The sequence below is a fragment of the Phascolarctos cinereus genome, unplaced genomic scaffold, assembly GCF_003287225.1.
Source record: "Phascolarctos cinereus isolate Bilbo 61053 unplaced genomic scaffold, phaCin_HiC Scaffold_9;HRSCAF=440, whole genome shotgun sequence".
Taxonomy (NCBI): domain Eukaryota; kingdom Metazoa; phylum Chordata; class Mammalia; order Diprotodontia; family Phascolarctidae; genus Phascolarctos; species Phascolarctos cinereus.
The window spans coordinates 171,727,745-171,749,858 of NW_027556402.1; the positions used below are offsets into that span (position 1 = coordinate 171,727,745).

Sequence of the window (22,114 nt, forward strand, 5' to 3'; positions counted from 1 at the left end):
CCGTGATATCCTTCTGATCAGCAGTTTGAACCCCTTACCATCTGTGTGCTAAGAGGCCCAGAAGCTCCCCCTGACACCACTGATTCAGTCATGCTGAAGTCATGATTTGTTGGGGCCCGGGCTCAGTTGGTGCAGTAGGCTCTGGACTGAACTCCACTCTCACCCCATTGCAACAGACCTTACCTGCCAGGCTTCTAAGTTGTCTCGGGCTGAAAACTTATGTCTCTCCATCCTTTTTCTTGGTTCTGCTGCTCCAGAATTTGTTTTGAGACATTAAAATTGTTTGGAGGGGAATTTGGGAGAGTTCAGGCAAATCCCTGCCTTTTGTCTGCCATCTTGACTCTGCCCCACTCCTTTTTATTTGTTGAATGTTTTTGTTTTGTCTGATAGCATGATAGAAAATCTTGCTTTTTTGGATTCATTTAATAGTAATTTTTTTTCCATCCCCACAATTTTATTTTGTGTATGTCTTTGGTTTTTATATGTGTTTCTTGTATACAGCAAACTGCAGGTTTTTGTTTTCTTATCCAATGTCACCCTTTTTTGTTTTATTGGATTGTTTAATCATTCACATTTAAAATTACATGGGTTAGGTTTATATTTTCTTCCATCTATCTGTAAAAAAAATTTTTTGAGTCATGCTTTTGCACCTCTTCTGCTGTAAACACAGCATTATGTTTCTTCAGTCACTTTAATCTTTTTTTTTTAAGGTGAACCTGCTCCCTTTCCCTATCTTTCCCCCCTACCCTCCTCCTTCTTCTCATTTGTCATTCCTTTCCCTTTAGGGTTTTAATAGTTCCTCTCTCTTGCTTTTATATGGTTATAGCTTTCTAACACTTCTTTCTCTGCTCTCAGGTACATTCTCCTTACCTCTCCTCCCCTCCAACTAGTTCTGTTCATTGGTTTGTTTTTAATTTCTTTCTTTTCTTTTTTTTTTTTTGGCATTCCTTTCAAGAAAGGATTTCTTTCACTCTCTTTATTATCTGTTTTCTCATTCTGATTCATGGCCCCTATAATCCTCTGCTCTCTTTTCCCTATATTCTTCATCAATCAGCTTCTATTTACTCCATTTTTTCATATAATCAAAACTTCTCCCACTGATCAATACCCTCTTGTTGACATTTTTCCCCCTACATTTGCTTAGAAATCTCCTCCCTGAGTCCATGCTCTCCCATTCCTCCCAGTGCCAAATGCCCTCAGAGAATCCAGCTACATCACCTTCCCTCAATGAGTAGACTTTTCAGGCACCAAAACTCCTAGGCCTCATCCAGTGTAAAGTCTTCATCTCACTTCACCTATAGGAGAATTCATCAGTGGAATCCCCTCCTACCTCCAAAGTAAAGCCTCCCTCTTTCCTCCTTTCTTCAATCTTTCCCTCTATGTCCTCACCAATTCTCCTGTAGGTTCTTCTCTTTCTCAGACCATAAAGGTCACCTTCCCCTCACTGTTAGCCCTTGATTTGACCCTGGTGTATCACTCACTCCTTGGTAACCCTTTGTTCCCTTCTCCATCTTTCATGTACCCTCCCACACTATAATGTAATCCCATAAAAGAATGTGTACCCATAGGCAGGGTGTTGCCAAGTTTTGTCCATCTCTTCACTGATGCCCCTCTCAGATTTCTACTTTCACCCATCTCCTTTTGAACATTTAGAAAGAAAAATCTTGGGGGCAGCTAGGTGGCATAGTGAATAGAGCTCTGGCCTTGGAGTCAGGAGGACCTCAGTTCAAATCCAGCCTCAGATACTTAACACTTACAAGCTGTGTGACCCTGGCCAAGTCACTTAAACCCGATTGCCTCACCAAAAAAGAAAAAAGAAAAAAAAAGAAAGAAAAATCTTACTGGTCTTTCTTTCTCATGGTTCCTGTTGCTGTCTACTTTTATTCACTCCTTCTGTTGTTTGGGGTGACTGAGAAGTAAATAATCTCTTTAGTTCTGGTTTTCTTTCTAAAAATGGTCCAAATACAATTGAATGCCCATATTTTGTATTGTATGGTTAGGCTCAGATTTGTAGGCTAGGTCCCTGGGATGCATCCTGAGCTCCAGTGTTCTTTGGAATACATCATTCCATTCCTTCCTCCTTTTTCTACTGGGTGTTGAATGGTCTTGTGTTATTCAAGTGTCTTTTTCTCTGTATTTAAAAGTCTTTCTCCTGGTGATTTGAAAATTTTTTCCTGAATTAAATTGTTAGATTTAACCACTATATGTCTTGGAGTTTTCAGCCTTGGGTTGTTCTCTCCCACCCCATCTGATCTGTAAATTCTTTCCATTTGAATTTCATTTTTTTTTAAGTTCAGAAGTTCTGGGCAGTTCTCTTCTATTACATCTTTTATTATGGTGTTAAGGCTTTTTTGTCTTATTATGTTCTTTTGGGAAACCTGTGATTCTTTGGTTGTTTCTATGCATCCTGTCTTTGAGATCCATATATTTTCCTTGCATATTGAGCATATTTTTAAAAAACTTTCTTGTTCTTTGTGTCTCTTTTTCTAGATCATCTTTTGCTTCTCTGTACTTGCATTCTGGCTCTACAATTCTCACTTTTGTTTCTTTGATAAGGCTTGCTATTGCAGATTCAAGTTTTTCATTCTGTTCATTATTTTTGCTCTGCAGAACATAAATTCAACTCTCATAATTCTCATTTCTCTTTTAAACCACTCAAGAACAGTGTTTTGTCATTCCATATTCTCCTCAACTTCCACAGGGTCCTTGGTCTCATCAAGTGTTAGATCATTTACTGTCTAACTCCTCCTATAGTTCCTTTAACTTTTCCTTCAAGAATTTGGATGCTATGCCATTTGGGGCACATATGTTCAGTATTGATATTACTTCATTGTCTATGGTACCTTTTAGCAAAATGTAGTTTCCTTCCTTATCTCTTTTAATTAGGTCTGTTTTTGCTTTGGCTTTGGCTGAGATCATGACTGCTGGCATTTTGTTTTTACTTCAGCTGAAGCATAACTGATTCTGCTCCAGCCCCTTATTTTAACTCTGCATATGTCTTTCTGTCCCAAATGTGTCTCTTGTAAACAACATGTTGGATTCTGTTTTTTAAAATTAATTTATTTAAAACTTAAATATACAATAAAAAAAGAGAAAAAACACATTGTAAACTTAAATATTAAAACTTAAATACAAAATAAGAAAAGAAAAAAAACATTGCCATGTGCACAGCAGAATGTGAGAGGATTCAAAAATATACAGCAATAAATTTCCATTTCAAGAAAGGCTATATAATAAATACTACACATTGTGTTTTCAGAGTTGTCCATCTTATTTGCTTCCTTGTGAGTTTTCATTTGTCCTCTGCTGTGCACCCTTTACAGTGTTCTTTTATCCCCCCTTCCTTTGCCCCCTCCCCCAAAAAGGCTACAATTAAGCTCAGACACACACACATATACATGCATGCATTCACACAAACACACATATACACACATACATATATACATACTTACATATATACATATACTTAGATATCTATAATCATGCTCATATATAGACATTTACATTCATATGCATCTATGTAAGACCGTACTATACTTGTTTGTGCTCTGTTTCTCTGAGGGTGGATAACATCTTCCTTTATAAATCCAAGTCTTTCCATATTTTTCTAAGTCCACCAACTCATCATTTCCTACATCACAACAATATTCCAACCTTACACTGTCTAGTTATTTTAAATAATCTAAAATAATAGTGATTAATGGTTTTTGTCCTTTGTTCTTAAAGAGGACCAAAATGACATCACTATGCTAGAGTCAAGTTTCAATGTGTCTTGACTGTGGCTGATCAGACCAGTGTGAGCTCAGAATGTTCTACCACAGGCCAGGCATGAATATTCCATGTGAACATTTGGGTGGGTTCTCTAAATGTGTGCATCTTGCTTTTCTTTTGAGCTATTTCAATTTTGCTTTGCTCATAGAGCACAACACCTTCTCTGACGTGGGCATGCCATTGTCTCCATGTCACACAATCAATTGTTCTCAAAGTTTTTAAGAGAGACCTGGAGAGTGTCCTTATATTGCTTCTTCTGACCACCATGTGAATGCTTGCCCTGTGTGAGTTCTCCATAACACAGTCTTTTTGGCAACCATACATTTTGCATTCAAACAATGTGGCCAGCCCATGGGAGTTGCTCTCTCTGAAGCAGAGTTTGAATGCTTGGCAGTTTAGTTTGAAAAAGAATCTCAGTGTCTGGTATCTTATCCTGCCAGGTGATCTTCAGAATCTTCCTAAAACAATTCAAATGGAAGTGATTCAGTTCCCTGGCATGGCACTGGTATACTGTCCAGATCTCACAGGCATACAACAATGAGGTCAGTACAATGGCTCTGTAGACCTTCAGTTTGGTAGTCAGTCTAATACATCTTCTCTTTCATACTTTCCTTCAGAGTCTCCCAAATACTGAAGTAGCTCTGACAATGGATGCATCAACCTCATTATCAATGTGTACATTCCCGGAAAGTACACTACCAAGGTAAGTGAACTTATCCACAGCATTCAAAATTTTTCCCCTTGCTATAACCAATGGTTCCATTTATGGATGGTGTGGTGGTGGCTGATGGAGAACCAGTGTTTTCTTGGTGTTAATTGTTAGACTAAAATTAGCACAAGCTGCAGAGAATTGATCCATACTTTGTTATAATTCAGCTTCAGAGGCTACATTGCATGCACAATCATCTGCAAACAGAAAATCATGCACCAACACTCCCTCCACTTTGGTCTTGGCTTTTCCAAGTTGAAGAATTTATCATCAGAATTTATGTACAGTAGCTGAGCCTGGTGCTGTGTTCATCCTCTTTGAAAGCATTTGACAACATGGCTGAAAACATCATGCCAAAAAGCATGGGAGCAAGCACACAGCCTTGTTTCACTCCATTGGTGACTGGGAAAGCACGAGAGCATTGTCCATTATCCAGAACCTGGGCAAGCATGCCATCATGAAATTGGCATACAATGCTGATGAATTTCTCTGGGCAACCAAATTTTGACATAATTTTCCATAAGCCCTCATGACTGACAGTATCAAAGGCCTTGGTCAAATCTGTTCTGCTCCTGGCATTTCTCCTGGAGTTGTGGGGCAGCAAACACTATATCAACCATTCCTCAGCCCTTTCTGAAGCCACACTGGCTCTCAGATAGATGACCATCTTCCAGGTGAAGAATCAGCCTATTAGGGAGGACTCTAGCAAGAATTTTGCCAGCAATGCCTAAGAGAGAGAGACCACCTGTAATAGTCATGGGACAATCTATTTCCTTTACCTTCATAGAGGTGGACAATGGAGGCATCCTTGAACTCCTAGGGGATAACCTCCTCTTGCCATATAACTTGGAAATTTTCAGTCAGCTTCTGTATGAGCAATGGACCCGTTACCTTATAAATCTCAGCTGGAGATTTGCCACATGAAAGAAGCCTAATGGCATTCAAAAACCTCTTCTTCAGTTGGAACTTCAACCAGGAAAGGATTGACTTTACTCTGAGGTATACGGTCAAAGACTTCAGCTTTAATTGATGATGTTCTGTTGAGAACACTATGGAAGTGTTCAGCCCATCTCTCTAGGATCACATCTTTATCAGTAATCAATGTGGCTCCATCAGCACTGAGTAGTTGAGATTCACCATAGACCTTTGGCCCATAAATAGGCTTCAGGGCATCATAAAAGTGCTTTGGATTGTTACTATCAGCATAAAATTGAATTTCATCTGCCTTCTTGCTAAGCCAAGAATCCTGCATCTCTCTAAGCTTTGTTTGTACTTTACTTTTGATGGAATTAAATGGTGCCTTCTTAGAGATGGATGAACTAACCTGCTGGCAAACCCTGTGGAGTTCTTGTTTTTCATTTAGCAGCTTCTGAATTTCCCCATCATTTTCATCAAATCAGTCTTGACGTTTGCAAGTGTTCTGACCTAGATGAGCAAATGCAGTGCTGCCCACTCCTGTTCTGCTCCACTGTTGCCAGCTGTGTGTTGGCTCAACTTTCCCTCCAAGTTAGCAACAAACTGTTCCCATTCAGAGAAGACTCTAATCTCTTGACATTAATTCTTCTGATAGTTGTTTTGCCTTAGGGACACTGCTTTTGTTGAAAGCAAAAATTTAGCTTGGAGAGGATAAGTCTATGATCAGTCCAGCACTCTGCACCACACATTGCCTTTATCACTCTCATATCCTGTCTGTCTCTTCTCCTTACAATCACATAGTCTAGTCTATTAAATGCCAATGTTTGCTGCAAGGGTGCATCCATGAAGTTTTATCGCATTTAGGAAAACAGAAAACAGTGTTGGTGATGAGGTTATGAGATGTACGTCTTTAGTAGTAAGTGACCATTATTGTTGCTATTTCCAACTCCATTCCTCCCTAAGACTCCCTGCCAAGTCTGGTAGCCTGACCCTACTCTAGCATTAAAGTCACCAGAATTATAAACTTGTCCTCTTTTGGCACATTGATAAGGGTCTCCAAGTCTTCATAAAATTTTTCTTTGACCTCATCAGGGTAAATCATGGTGAGAGCATAGGCACTGATGATGGTGGTGTAACATTTTCCTACACATGGCAATTGTGTTGTCATGAACTTGTCATTCACTCCTTTTGGTAGGCTATGTTCAGGGAAGACTAGTACCTCTTGTGTGAAGGCTGCCAAGCACTTTTCAGGGCTGTTTTCCACCTTTGATGTCTACCTATTCCATTTAATTCTCACCTATGGCTCCAAGAAGTTGTAGCATGTGCAGCAGCCACATCCTGGTAAATCATTTCGGCAGACAGGCAAAATCAGGTTGAGAGTAACTGAGGTGTCCACCTCAATCATGTAGATCCTTCCCCTGGTGGAATGGGCAGATGAGAATAATTTGTTCCAATGGCCACAAAGGCAGCTGAAGCAGGTGCTGTGGAGCTTGATTAGACATCGAAGACAGTAAGGTCATTTGCTGCATCTTGAGCCATCACCAGTTGTCTTGATTCTGTCCTGCCACTGGACCATGATGACTCTGGAGCAGACAAGGAGACTGATGACTTCATGCAAAATAATATTGATTAATATGGCTAACATATAGTATACTTTCCCCATTTTTCTTTTGATTAAACCTATTTTAACTTTAACTTTGTCTGAGATCATGATTACTACCCTTGCTTTTTTTTTCCTAATAAATTCTACACCAATCTTCATTTTACATTTCTGTGTCTCTCTTATTTCCTTTTGCAACAAAATCCTGAAAGTCTGGCAATTCATTGAATTTTTTTTCTTTTTTTTCATTCAGGATGATGCTTAATTCTGTTAGGTGTGATATTTTCGGCTGCAACCCCAGTTCTTTTGCTATTTGATATATAGTGTTCCAAGACCTGAGGTCTTTTAGTGTCACTGTTGCTGTGTCTTATGTGATTCTAATCGTGGCTCCGGCATATTTGAATTTTGTTGTTGTTGTTGTTTGTAATATTTTCTCCTTGAGCTGGGGGTTTGGGAATTTGACTATGATATTCCTGTAGGTTTTCCTTGTGGTATATTCTGGATTTTTTCTATTTCTACTTTCCCGTCTTGTTCTTTTTTTTTTTTTGGCAATTGTGACTTGCCCAGGGTCACACAGCTAGTGTCAAATGTTTGGTCTGAGGCCAGATTTGGACTCAGGTCCTCCTGACTTCAGGGCCAGTACTCTATCCACTGTGCCATCTAGCTGCCCCTTTTCCCTCTTGTTCTAATGCTTCAGGACAATTTTCTTTAGTTATTTCCTGTATTGTTGTATCAAGATTCTTTTTTTGATCATAGCTTTCAGGAAGTCCAATTATCCTTATTTTTTCTTTTCTTGATCAGTTCTTTTACTCATGTGATATTTCACATTCTCTTCTATTTTTTTCATTCTTTATATTTTGTTTTATTATTTCTTGATCTCTTATAACTTTGCTGACTTCTCTTTGTCCAATTCTAATTTTCAAGGAGTCATTTTCTTCCTTAAGATTCTGGATCTCCTTTTCCAGTTGATTGACTTTCTTTTCATAATCTTCTGGTTTTCTTGAATTGTTCTTTATTTTATTTTATTTTATTTTTAATTTAAATTTTTTTTATTTTTTCCATATGCTTTTGAGTTGAAAATTTTTCTCTCTTTTCCTCCCCCCCACCCTCCCCAAGACAGCGCACAATCTGATATAGGCTTTACATTTACATACCCATTAAACACATTTTCACATCAGTGAAGTTGTAAGTGAAAATTAAAACCAATACGAGGAACCATCAGAAAGATGAAACAAAACTCAACAGAAGGTAAAAATAAGTGATAGCGATTCGACTTCCATAGTTCTTTCTTTGAATGTGAACAGCATTATCCATCCTGAGGCCTCTGGAAATGTCTTAGATCCTCATAATTCTGAGAAAGGTTCAGTTTAACAATCTTAGTCATTGCATAATGTGGCTGTTATTGTGTACAAAGTCCTCTTGGTTCTGCTCACTTCACTCAGCATCAGACCATATAAGTCCTTCCAGGTTTTTCTGAAGTCAGCCTGTTCATCATTTCTTACAGCACAATAGTATTCCATTACATTTATATACCACAACTTGCTCAGCCATTCCCCAATGGATGGGCATCCTTTCAATTTCCAATTCTTTGCCACCACAAAAAGAGCTGCTATGTATATTTTTGTACATGTGGGTCCTTTTCCCATTTTTATGATCTCTTTGGGATATAGCCCTAGAAGTGCTATTACTGGATCAAAGGGTATGCACATTTTTGTAGGCCTTTGGGCATAGTTCCAAACTGTTCTCCAAAATGGTTGGATCATTTCACAACTTCACCAACAATGTATTGGTGTTCCAGTTTTCCCACATCCTCTCCAACATTTATCATTTTCCTGTTTTGTCATGTTGGCCAATCTGATAGGTGTGATGTGGTACCTCAGAGTTGTTTTGATTTGCATTTCTCTAATCAATAACGATTTAGAGCATTTTTTCATATGACTATAGATGGCTTTAATGAATTCTTCTTTTTTTAAAAAATTTTTCCTTGATCTCCCCTCATTTGATTTTTAAAGTTTTTTTTTCAGTTCTTCTATGAATTATTTTTGGGCAGATAATCATTTGACATTACTCTTTGAGGTAGGAAAGGCTTTTTTTTCTTCAATATCTTCCTCTGAAGACAAACCTTGGTCTTGTCTATTCCCATGGTAACTTTCTAGAGTTGGGTTCTTTCTCCTTTACCTGATCATTTTTTTTTATTTGTAGCAACTCACTATTGTAATCACTTCTAGCTCTGGGGTGTGGGGGATGGTGCCTCTGGCCTCAGGTCCTCAGATCCTCCTTCAGTTCTTTTCTCTGGCCTAGAACCAAAATCAAGAACTTAGCCCTCCTGTAAGTGCCCACAGCCAGTGGCATCATTGCCCCATTGCTTTCTGCACTTACTGGCATGTGTTGGTTCCTTCTTACCCAGGGCTATGTCTTAGCAGCACAGCTGGGTCTGATATCCCTTATCAGCAGGCATTTATCTGGCCTCCATTTCCCCCCCTCTAACACTGTCTGCAAGATGCCCTAGGGCTTGCCACTTGCTGTTTCAGCAGAACTACCTTGGAACTGTTTACTCTTCACTGGGAACAAACCTCATTCCTGAGATTTTTCTTCACATCTTTTCGGCTTGTCCTAGGAGCAGGAGGACCACTGCCTCAACTCTTCCTTATCCCCCCTTCATCCCCCACATTTACCCCAAGGTGCTATTTTTATCTTGTTTATGGGAAAATCTGGAGAGCTTGGAACTTTCTACCATCTTCCCGGAATCCTCTCCTGGATTCTGGTTTCTAATCCATTCTGTTGCCCTCTTCTGTTTTATGGGTGAATTCATCCTATTCACATTCCTACTTATGATTTCTACCTGTGTATTTCCCTTCATCCTATCTTTTCTATTTATCCTTTTCCTTTTTTTACTGTCTCCTTGTCAAAAGTTATCATTGCTTTTGATCACTGCCTCCCTTAATCTACCTTCCCCTCATTACTACACCCCTTTTCTCTTAACCCTTTTTCCTACTTCCCTATTGAGATGAATTTTTATACCCAACCGCATAGGTATATATGTGTAAAAAAGAAAATATGTGTATGTGTGTGTGTGTTGTGTGTGTGTGTATATATATATATATATATATATGAATGCACACACACACACACACACATACAAACTTCCATCTTTTGACCAGTTCAGAGAAGAGTGAGATTCAATTGTTGCCCATTCCTTCCTCCCCCCTATTTCCCCCTCCACTGTAAAAACTCTTCCTTGTGTCTCTCTCTGTTATGTGAGATAATTTTTCCCATTCTTCTTCTCTCTTTCCTCTTCTTCATGAATCCTTCATTTTCACCCTTCTGTTTTTCTTTTGAGATTATTCCAATATAATAGATTCATATACATGCCCTTTGTCTAAATAGATGCATTTTTGCTGCCTTAATGATAATAAAGTTCTTAGGTGTCCCATATATCATCTTCCCTTTTGTGAATATAAAAAGTTTAACCTTATTAAGTTCCTCATGATTTCTCACACATGGTTACCTTTTTATGCTTCTCTTGTATCTTATGTTTGAATGTCAAATTTTCTGTTCAGCTCTGGTCTTTTCATAAAAATACTGGAAGTTTTCTATTTCATTAAATCATCCCTTTTTTCCCTAATAGGATTAATCTCAATTTTGATGCGTAGGATATTGTTGGTTGTAATCCTAGTTACTTTGCCTTCTGGATTATCATATTCCCAGGCTTCTACTCCTTTTATGTGGAAGCTGCTAAGTCTTGTGTGATCCTGACTGTGGCTCCATGATATTGGAATTCTTTCTTTTTGGTTACTTGTACATTTCATCAATTTGGGAGCACTGGAATTTGGATACAATATTTCTGGGAGTATTTATTGGGGAATCTCTTTTAGGAAGTGATTGATGAATTCTTTCTATTTCAATTTTACCCTCTGATTCTATCTAGGCAGTTTTCCTTTATAACTTCTTGAAACATGATGTCCAGGCACTTCTTTTTTTATCATGGCTTTCAGGTAGTTCTATAATGTTTAAATAATCTTTCCTCAGCCAATTTTGTAGTTCAACTGTTTTTCCTATGAGATCCTATTTATTCATTCTTTTGACTTTGTTTTACTGTTTCTTTGTATCTGAGTCATTAGCTTCCATTTCACCAATTCCAGTTTTTGAAAAGTAATTTTTTTTCAGTAAGGTTTTGTATCTCTTTTGCTAAACTATTCAGTCTCTTTTTGATAATTTTCTTGTATTGTTCTTCATTTCATTTGCCAATTTTTACTCTGCCACTCTTATTTGATTTTTGAAATCATTTTTTGCTCTTTTAAAAATTGCTTTCATGCTTCTAGAAATTCTTGCTGGGCTTGTGTTTAATGTGCATATTTCTCTAAGGCATTGCTTCTAGATATTTTCAAGTCAGTGCCTTCTTTTGAGTTTTTTTCTTGAGCTTCCCTGCCACAAAAGAAGTTGTCGTGGTCATGTTCTTTTTGTTGTTTGCTTATTTTTCCAGCCTACTTCTTGACCTTGGACCTGATATTAGAGTTGGACTCTGCTGACCTCTGTGGGAGAAGGGATGGCATGAGCTTCTGAAGCTCTATCTGGGTTTTGTAGGTTTTTCAGTGCTTTCAAGGTGGTATGATGCGGAGAGGTCTAGTTGCTTCTCTCCTGGTCAGCATTCTGATCCTCACCCAGGTATGGTGACAGTGGCCATTCCTCTCTGTCCTTGAATTACAACCTGAAAGCTGCCAGAGTGAGCTGGATTCTGCACCTAGCTCTAATTACAGGGGTGCCCTGGATTCTCTTTCTGGTCAGGTGCTCATTCCCTTTACCATGCCTGGGTTATGATAGTTCCCAGTGTTGTCACCACCTCTAAGGCCCATAGCCAGTGCTGCTTCATTCTCCCAACCAGTTCCCACCACAGTGTCATAGACCTTTGATTCTCTTTTTTTAAGCTCTCCTAGGCTAGAACGATGACTCACTATGATTTTGTTGGCTTTTCTACTCAGAATTTGATTTTGTGTTTTCTATGGTTGTTTTGTAGAAAGAGGTTTGAGGGGGAAATTTGGCAGTTGTGACCCTTCATTCCATCATCTTGACTCTACCCTTCATTCCATTGTTATTACTGTGAAACATGAGAGCTGTATGGAAGTGACCTACTGAAAAATGGAATGTCGTGGAAATGATTTTGATTCCAATTCAAAATCTCTCCCCTGTGCCCAATGTAGATCTATTGGATAGAAAGAGCAGCAATTATTATGTTCAAATGCCAAATATTTGCTGTACATATACCCTGCAGGAATACCACTAGGTATTATAGCATTTGTGCTTCACAGCTAGAAATAGAACTGGATAACCAAGAGACAATGGATGTTAGATATGAAGGAGGGGTGGCCCAATGGCACAGATTGGCCCATGGTGTATATAAACCCAGTTAGGCTCTTCTACTAACATGCTTCTATTGACTAAAAGATAAGGTATGACATTTACTGCCAAGGAACGGTGCCATTTCTCAACACAACTTCCCATCAGAGTTTCCCTATCCGGCTCTGGCTCTGAGTACAATACCCTGATTATACTCAACAAGACAGGCAAAAACAATGTGATCACCACTTCTTACAAATTTTCATAGTCTAACTTGCTCTGATCCCATTATGGGAATCAGGAAAACCTGAAAACAAGTGCAGAAAATAAAATGCTGGTGACATTCCCTCCACTAGGGAGACAAAGATTTCCTTTGTCTGTTATTCAGTACCACCACCCACCATTGACCTGTTACCCATTCCCAGACTATATTCTTAGAATATATTTTGTTTTTTATGCGTCTAGAAGAACAAAATGTAAAAGGGAATGCCTTGTACCAGAAATGAAAGCATTATCAACTTATAATTATTTGTGATTAAGCTGAGTTATTTAAACTGCTCAGTGTATGTGCTTATCGCACAATCTGCACTGTAACAAAGTCCATTGGAAGAGCCTGGGATGTATCTGTGGAGCTGAGTGAAGATTCTCAACTTTGTTAGTCAAAGATAGTTACTGCAGTGAAGGAGAAGACATGACTAGCAAACAAGTGAGACAAAACTTCCTACCTTCGAAATTCATCCCTGTCTCCAGCCTGCATGAGGGCCACGACAGTACTGGTGACTGAAGTCCCAATATTTGCTCCCATGACAATGGGAATTGCTGCCTTTACTGTCAACACTGTCAAAGGAAAAAGGTAAATGAGGAAGAAAAAGTGTGGAAATTCACAGGAAAAACACTTAAGTTAAGGAATCAGCTTTGAAAAAAATGTTGGGAAGGCTATGAAGTCCAAACATGACCAAGAAGAGGAATCCTTTCTCCAAGGTTCCCAACCAGTCACTCATCCAGCCTTTGCTGGAAGATGTCCTGTGTAGTGAAGAACAACTCAGTACAGCTGAGACCAAGTGCCTAGACCTTTAACTAGGGCAGGGCAAGTGGGGCTTTTCCCATAACAAGAACACTAGACCACTGGCAGCAATGTTGGGGGGTGTGGTGACTGTTCCAATGGTGGCTGCAGCAACAGCTCTGTCTCAAGATTGCCTCTTCTCAGTTCAGCGATTTAGAATCCTCTGTCTTCCGGGGGAGTTTTCCATCCTCTTCTCTCCTGCATAGCCATACTTCAGGGAAGCTTACCTCCTGACCTCACAATCTGTCCCTTGTACTAGAGGGAAAATTGACATATCCATCCTATAAGGAGGGTTGGGGGAAGACCCAGTCCTGGGATCTGGAGAGATCTAGTCTAATTCAAGCCCATTTGAAAAACAACGAAGTGATTCAAAAGGATCTGGTCTGAATTATCTCTGGTAGAAAAAGAAATCCACTCAAACTGTAATTACATCCAAGACACTGACTCAGACTCAGCTGGGTTAAATATCAGAAAGGAAAAAAAGAAGAGAAAGGGGTTCTTCACAGTGAGCTCTCTTCTCCCAAAGCAGATCGTTATGATTAGGGCTCTTCATTTCCAGCAATGCACATTTAAGATTTCCTCCAAGAATATGCAACCCAATTCTCCCAGCTAGAGCCTAATTTTCTAACTCTACAAGAACTAGTACAGAACACAGGACAAATAGATGGACATCAGAGACAGAGACTCAGCCTGATGGAAGACTCATCAGGAAGATAAAGGTTAGGCACATAGTGAATAATTATGTGATTCTATAATTTGGAATGAAATTCTTTGAATGGATCCAGGCTTGCCTAACCAACAAAGTTCAGGAGGAGTTGGGGGAGGCGGGGTGGGGCTGACTCACATGAAGAGGACACCATGCTGACGATGATGGATGTAGATGTGCTGGAACTTTGCACAATGGCAGTCACCAGCACACCAATCAACAAGCCGGACACAGGATTGTAAATTACGGAACCCTCATAGAAAAGCTTACCAGCCGCTTTCCTTACAAAGGTAAGGAAATAAAAAATAATAATAATAGTAATCATAACAGATCTATATGGTAGTTGGTTGGTACTGCTGGGCCACAGGCCAAAGACTAGGGGCCACTGTGTGGGAGGGGGGGAGTGAGTAGGAATCATTGGCTGCCAAGGCAGGCAATGTGGCAAAAGGCAGAGGACTGAATTTGGTTTTAGGAAGCTATAAGTCAGATCCTGCCTCTGTCTCACTGTGTGAGCAAAGGCAAGGCACTTCACTTTTCTGCACAAATTTTAAAGGGCCATAGATATGCCAGTTATTATCATCTGCTGCCCTGAACCTCACCACATTCTCTCACTCCAGTTTAGTGTCTCTGCTATATCAGAACAAATCCACTTGCTATTGCTCACACATACTTACATGTTCCTATGCCTGGAAAGAATTACTCTGGCCTAGAAGGGTGCCTCCCTCTCCTCCATCCCCTCCCCCAGTATTCCATCCATTGGAGGGGAGGAACACTCTCTTCCTTCAAAACTTTTCTACCCAACTCTGTCCTTTACCAAGTATCTCCATTGCACTGAGGGGTTCTGAGGCAGCTGGTTGATGCTTGGACCTTGAATCAAGAAGACTTGAGCTCAAATCTAGCCTCAGACACTTACTAGCTGTATAACCCTGGACAAGCGAATTAATCATTCTCAACCTCAGTTTCCTTGACTGTGAAATAAACCTACCTCACAAAGCTGTTGTCAAGATGATATTTGAAGACAATATTTGCTGAGTGCTTGGCATATGGTAAATGATATACAGATAGATATCTATCTATATCTATCTATACCTATCTATATCTATCCCTCTCTCTCTCTCCATATATATATCTGTATATACACACACACACACATATATGCTTATTGCTTTTCACCATTTGGTTTATTTAAGGTATATCACGTTGTAGGGTGCTTACAAGACCTGAAATCTTTTCCATGTGCATGTTGTGTCATCCCAACAAAATTACAAATTTCCTAAGGTTAGAGATAGGTCTTCCATTTCCTTTGTATGCCCCCATCCCTGTCTCAGAGCTTAGTAATAATAATGGCTACCATTATTAGTCTGCAGAGTAGAAGCATGAAGGCCAGGCTTTACACAAAGGAAATGGAGTAGAGCATGAAATCAATTGTCTAAATGGTTGGAGTCAAAAACAAATGATCATTTACCCATGAAAGTCAAGAATGTGGAAAACACGCTAGGCCAGGCTGGAGATTAAGCGCACACACACACACACCCCAGGGTCTCTGCCTTCAAGCACAGATTGTTTTGAGATAGAACTGGAAGAATTTGTGGAGAGAATAAAGAGTGGGATGAGAAAGGCTTGGACAAAATCACTCCAATTCTTCTCTTTACGTTCCCAGTGTAAATCTGACCAGTTCACTTTCATAGATCTTAAATAGATTCTAGTCTCTGAAACTAGAGGTTATGTTTTAGACATCAACAGGGGATCAAAATTCAGACCCTCACCCCAAAACCTTAATTTGATGGCTTAAATTCTCTATTACAAAGATTTCTCACAAAGGTTTTTGAAACCTAATCCCTAAACTGTCTCACTTTCAGAGACTGGAGTGTAAGTGAGGTGGACTGGGTGCTGCAGTAGGGAAAGGATGGACGGGAGGAAAGTACCACTCAAGAAGCATACTCATTTCCGGAGTGGATGAAAAGGTGAGACCCCCTCAGTCAGAGAATAGTTTAAAAGAAGGGAGATTACTTGGGTTGACATTGCTTGTTGATTGCTATAGGCTGAACCAAAATCAATTAGAAAGCAAAAAAAAAAGCCACCCACAAACCTTTGACCCTTTCTGATGTTGCTTTTCATACCTCCAACCAGCTGGAAAGCACTGCTGAGAATGTCCAAGGAGCAGACAAAGAAGTAGAGAAATCCCAGGAGGAGAATCACTTTCCCAAACCCTCAAAAGACAGCAATTATTTTTCCTTTGGTGTCTCTCTCTGCAAAAACAAAGGAGAAGTGAGCAAGCATTTATTAAACACCTACTATGTGCCAGGCACTGTGCTAAGCACTCTTTCAAATATTGTCTTATTTATGACATGCTTGTGTGTATAGCATGCCCATGTATGTGCACACACACACACACACACACACACACACACACACACACACACACACACACACACAGGGGAACTAGAATTTTGTGCAAGAATCTCCCATCTCTGTTCAGCAAGGAGAAGGCTGGCTGGGGTTGTCAGCTTTAGTGATGTATTAGGAAGTGCATTTTAATAAATATGCCGTTTACTTGAAATGGTCCCCAAATTCCCCCCCACTTTAAAAAAACAAGCCACATTTGTGAAGAAGCTTTTGGGCACCAATAACATTGTGGTCTGAAGGGGAGGCAGGGGGAGCCATAAGCAAATCAAGGCTGCATTCTTAGCTGAACCATTGGTTTGCTAAGTGGTATAGATGGTAGTAGCAGCCAGGTCCAGGCAGACGGCTCCTGAGATAATGACCAGCAAAGCACTTAGTGCTCTTCAGAAGGACCTGAGGGATGTAAGAGATGATCTCTCAGAAGTGAAGCCTTCTCAAAAGGTCATTAGTTCTTGTTAACAGTTCTTGTATTGTTGTTTTCAAAACCCTAAACCATGCCCCCCCCCCTGCGTTTTTAAGTACTTAACAGAAAGAATAGCCCTACCCCCAACCTGAATTGCTTGCCCTTGGAAAACTTCCTGCCTTTTCTTGTCTCTGGCCAAACTTGCATCTCCATGAGTAGACTGTAACCCTTGAAAGCCCAGCCAATGAGATAAGGGGAAGGGGGTTAGGGAGGAGGAGCTTGCAGTAGGGTATAAATAAGCCTTGATTTCTGTACCCAACTCGTACTCTCCTGGCCGGCAATGGCCACTGGGGGTGGTACCCTTTCTTATAAGAAAGCAATAAACTCCTTTCTACTTTCAAGGTATCTATGTCTTTGTTTTTATTTTTGAGTAAGTGGTCTGTCCCACACAGGGATTACTTTTAAGTATTGGGCTTCTCAGTAAAAATGACAGTTTTGCTTTTGTAAAGAATCTAATGATGTTGGCCAGCCCTAGGAGGATTAGTCCTGCCCTACCCTATTCCCTCCCCAGAGCCCAGCAATGGTTCCCATCTCACAGCACCTGCCCTTTCTTCTCACTGGCCACTAGGCTCTAAGCTGAATCCCCCCCTTTCACCCAGTATTCCTTCTCCCAGGTTCCACTTTTCTGCCTTCCTTCATTGTCCATAAGCAACACTTGCCTTCCAAAGGCCCAGCTAGTCCCCTTCAGCAGCCAGGTGAGATAATCATTTATTCATTTATCAATGACCAAATTTTTTTTTTATGAGCCAGCTATGTGGAAAGCACTGTGCCGGGAGCTGGGGCTAGATAAAGACAATTGAGATATGTTCCTTGCCCTTACAGATTGTAATCTAACAGGGATGTAAAATATGCCCAAATATGAAATACCATACAAGAACAGGTAGAAAATGCTACGGATGGAAAGAAGGAAGGAGTAATGGTAACAGCTAACATGTAGAGAGTGCTTTAATCCTCATTTGTCCTCACATTAACCTTGTAAAGTAAGTATTATTATCAATTTTATAGCTAAGAAACTGAGGTAGAGCGCTTAGGTGACCTGCCTAGGGTAACACAGCTAGGAAGTGTCTGAGGCCTACTCAACTCAGGTGTTTATGACTCTAGATGCAGCCTTCTCTCCACTGCACCATCTAGTGTACACCTCGTGGTATACATAAAAGGGAGAAGGAGTGAAAGTGTTTATGCACCTTCCTCCCAACTTCAGAAATGATGCCCAGAACTTTCATAAGCCCATCCTGGAATGCAGGAGGGAGACCTTTGGCTTTACACAATTCGCCAGAGGGCTGTCTCATCTGATATTCCCATGCTATGCATTTGCCCATCCTCTTGCCTCTTCCTACTGACCCTGTGGAGCTGTCGCCCTCCCCTAGGACACGATCCATATCAGCCTCACTTGCTTTGTAGCATCCTGAGCACACCATCATAAGCATGGACACATTTAGTCAATTGGATTGGATGTTGATGATGGTGATAATGAAATTCATCTTTAAAGCACCAACAGTGCCCAGCAGTGTTGCTGGCAGACAGCAAATGAGAAAATATAACCCAGCACTGGCTCAGACCCACTTCTGCCTCCCAAAGCTAAGCCAAGGAGGCGAGGATGACCAGAACCAGAAACACCAGTGACCAATGGGATGACAGACAACTCTATCTTACGTAGGGCCCAGGTTATTAACCATGTTTGTATATCCCAAAGCTCATACGTCTTACACATAGTAGGCTTCTAAAAAGATTTGTTGAATAAATCATAATTGTTGAAAGGAACCTCATATCATCTAGTCTTCCCTTGTAATACCTTCCAAGACTCCCTTGTCCCACATCTCCAGTCATTCAGGTCTGATTGTACACTTGCACTAAGCTCACTCCCCTTACGGACAATTCTTGGATTTAATTGGATGCTCCCTCCTTGTTCTGGAGCCAATGTCTACCTCCATGTAATTTTATCGAGAAGACCAATTAGCCCCTCTTGAACATGACAGCCCTTCATGTATTTGAAGATAAGTCTTTTCATTTCCACCTAAGCATTCCTAGCTCCTTGACTACAATTCAACCGGCATGCTTGCCCTCTCGTAGAGCCACTCTTATCTAATTCTATCCAAACCAAGTCCCTTTCCTTAACACTAGCACCCAGAACTGAACATACTACATCAGAAATGCTCTGACTAAAAAGCAATATAATGGAATGATCACTTAATATGATCCAAACACTCTATTTCTATTAAGGAAGTCTAACATTAAGAAACACTGAAGAAAAGAATTCCTTGAAAAGCAACAATAAGCCAAATGGGAAAAGAGATACAACAAACATCTCACTGAAGAAAAGAATTCCATAAAAATGAAAATTAGGCAAGTGGAAGCTAATGATTCCAAGAAGGAGCAAGAAACAATAAAGCAAAGTCAAAAGAATGAAAAAATGAAAGAAAATGGGAAATATCTCATTGGAAAAATAATTCGCACCATTTTAAAGGGGCAGCTAGGTGACACAGTGGATAGGCTCCGGCTTTGGAGTCAGGAGGACCTGAGTTCAAATCCAGCCTCAGACACTTGACACTAACTAGCTGTGTGACCCTGGGCAAGTCACTTAACCTTGATTGCCTCACCAAAAAAGCAAAAAAAAAAATTGACCTGGAAAACAGAGCAAGGAAAGATAATTTAAGAATTATTTGATTACCTGAAAGCCATGATCCAAAAAAGGATCTGGACATCATACTTCAAGAAATTATCATGAAAAACTGCCTTGATATCCTAGAACCAGAGTGTAAAATACACATTGAAAGAATCCACTGATCACCTCCTTAAAGAGATCCCATAACTAAAACTCCCAGGAGCCAAATTCCAAATTCCAGATTCCAAATTCCAGGTCAAGGAGAAAATACTACAAGCAGCCAGAAAGAAATAATTCAAATATCATAGATCCACAGTCAGGATTACATAGGATTTAGTGGCTTCTACATTAAAGGATTGGAGGGCTTGGAATATGATGTTCTAGAAGGCAATGGAGCTAGGATTGCAACCAAGAATCACCTACCCAGCAAAACTGAGTATGCTCCTTCGGGGGAAAAAATACATATTCAATGAAACAGAGTATTTTCAAGCAGTTTTGATGAACAGACCAGAACTGAACCCAAAGAAATGATTTTTAAATACAAGTCTCAAGAGAAGCATAAAAAGGTAAACAGGAAAGAGAAAACATAAGGGATTCAACAACCTTAAACCATTTACATCCCTACACAGAAAGATAATACTTGTAACTATAAAACAATTTATCATTATAATGGCAGTTACAAGGAGTTTACATAGTGAGGGGCCATGGATCTGAATCAATTAATGTCAAGTCTTCTCCATCATATACTGGTTAATTATACTATAGAACAATATGAATGTTAATGTGTGTAGGAACAGAATTTACCTGAGATTTGGATAAAGGAGGTAGGGAGAAAATCTCTAATTCACCTGAGGCTATAATCCTATCAACTGGCCTTTCATTATGGCTACATCCAATCTTCCAATTCTATTCTGTTACCTCCCAGTTGCACCTAGCCACTTCTCAACCTTAATCCTATCTAGACTCCATTGTCCCTTGGCTACATGGCCCAGGTCTCAGGTCCCAGGTGTTCTCTTCAGCCCAGTTTACTGGCCACTCCCATCCAGATCTTCCTTAGACCCCTCCTCTAGTCATCCCAAACTACTTGGCCACTCCTACATCCCTCCCACAGTCTTTCTGTATATAAGATCTATCTTGTCTCCATTAAGGTGCTCAGATTCTTATAATCTAGGCCATAGCTCAGTAATGTTCAGATTCCTTAAAAGTCTGACCACTATGACAGATGTTCTAATAAACCTTGTCTATGGCTGCAGGAAAAAAAAAGTAGAGAGAATCCAATGGTTCCCATTGGCCATTGTCCAAGGAAGAATGGGAAACCAGAGATAGAAGAAAAAATGAAAAAGGAAAAAGTGGAAAACTATGAGGAGTATTGCACAAGAGCCCTAGACTGAGGCAAAAATTGAATTCAAGCAGCCAACAACAATCCACACTGAGAGATATAGCATAATAATGAGAAAGAAATGTTCACAAGGCCTTAGCTAAGAACATCCTCAACCCCTGCAGTGGTGGCAGAAGACACCCTAACCACCAGCTTGGTGGCATCAGAAAAATGATACCAGATCACATTTATACAGTGCTTTACAATTTGTACAGTGCTTTCTTCACAACAACCTTGCAAGGTAGGGAGTACAAGTATACTAATAATTCTAAATGTGAAATATCTTATTCTTATTTTAAAGAAGAAACTGAGACTCAGAGATAAAATGTCCAAGGTCACATAGCTAGCAAGTGTCAAAACCAAGACTCAAACCTGATTTTTAGAATACAAATTCAGAACTCTTTCTACTATATTATATTACCTAGAAATGATGCTGTATCCTCCTACAAAGAAGTGAAACACACACACAAGCCTATCTTCTCAATCTCTCTCTCTCTCACAGACACAGACACACACACACACATACACAACAATGATATCTAAAAAGGAGAAGTTTTCCAGAAATAAAGTAAAGTAAAATGGAGAACAGTACTGATTATAATCCCAAGAAAGCAGGGGCCCTTCCTGGGCAAGAACCAGAGTGCAGACCAAAAGAGCAATGACCATATCTCTCCCTAGATCACACCACCTTGGAAGCACTGAAGCTTGAGACAGAAGCCCTCCTCCTCTTGCAGGGAACACAGACCAACATTTAACTTTAAGTTCCAAATCAAGAAATAGGGTAGAAAAATGAGCAAACTATGAAAAAAGAACTTGGCTATAAAAAGTTACTATGGTCACAGGAAAGATCAAAACCCAAACTGAGAAGAAGGCAATAAAGTCAATATAGCTACAAGCAAAGCCTAAAAGGGGGGAGGGGGAAGCAAAAAATGTGAATTGGACAAGAGCTCAACAAGAATTTTTGGAAGAGCTAAAAAAATATTTTCAAAATCACATAAGGTAGAAGAAAAATTAGATAAAGAAATTAAAGCTAAGGAAGAAAATTATGAAATGACAATAACTCGCTAAAAAGAGGCACAAAAATACTGAAGAAAATAAGACCTTAGGTCAGTAACACTAGTAGGTCTGTAATACTACTAGGCTTGTATCCCAAAGTGATCAAAGGAAAAG

General features: G+C 39.8%; 1 protein-coding gene across 1 annotated transcript in view; it reads right to left on the reverse strand.

Annotated features, from left to right (window-relative positions):
- The window catches only part of LOC110212336 (sodium-dependent phosphate transport protein 2B-like), a 56,097-nt gene that overhangs the window by 24,874 nt on the left and 9,109 nt on the right, over positions 1–22,114 (reverse strand). The window contains exons 2-3 of the mRNA XM_020992341.2: positions 16,219–16,347; positions 13,055–13,166 (exon numbers count right to left, since the gene is read on the reverse strand). Coding sequence (XP_020848000.1) covers positions 13,055–13,067 — 13 coding nt within the window. The 5' untranslated portion in view covers positions 13,068–13,166; positions 16,219–16,347. The remainder of the gene's footprint in view (positions 1–13,054; positions 13,167–16,218; positions 16,348–22,114) is intronic.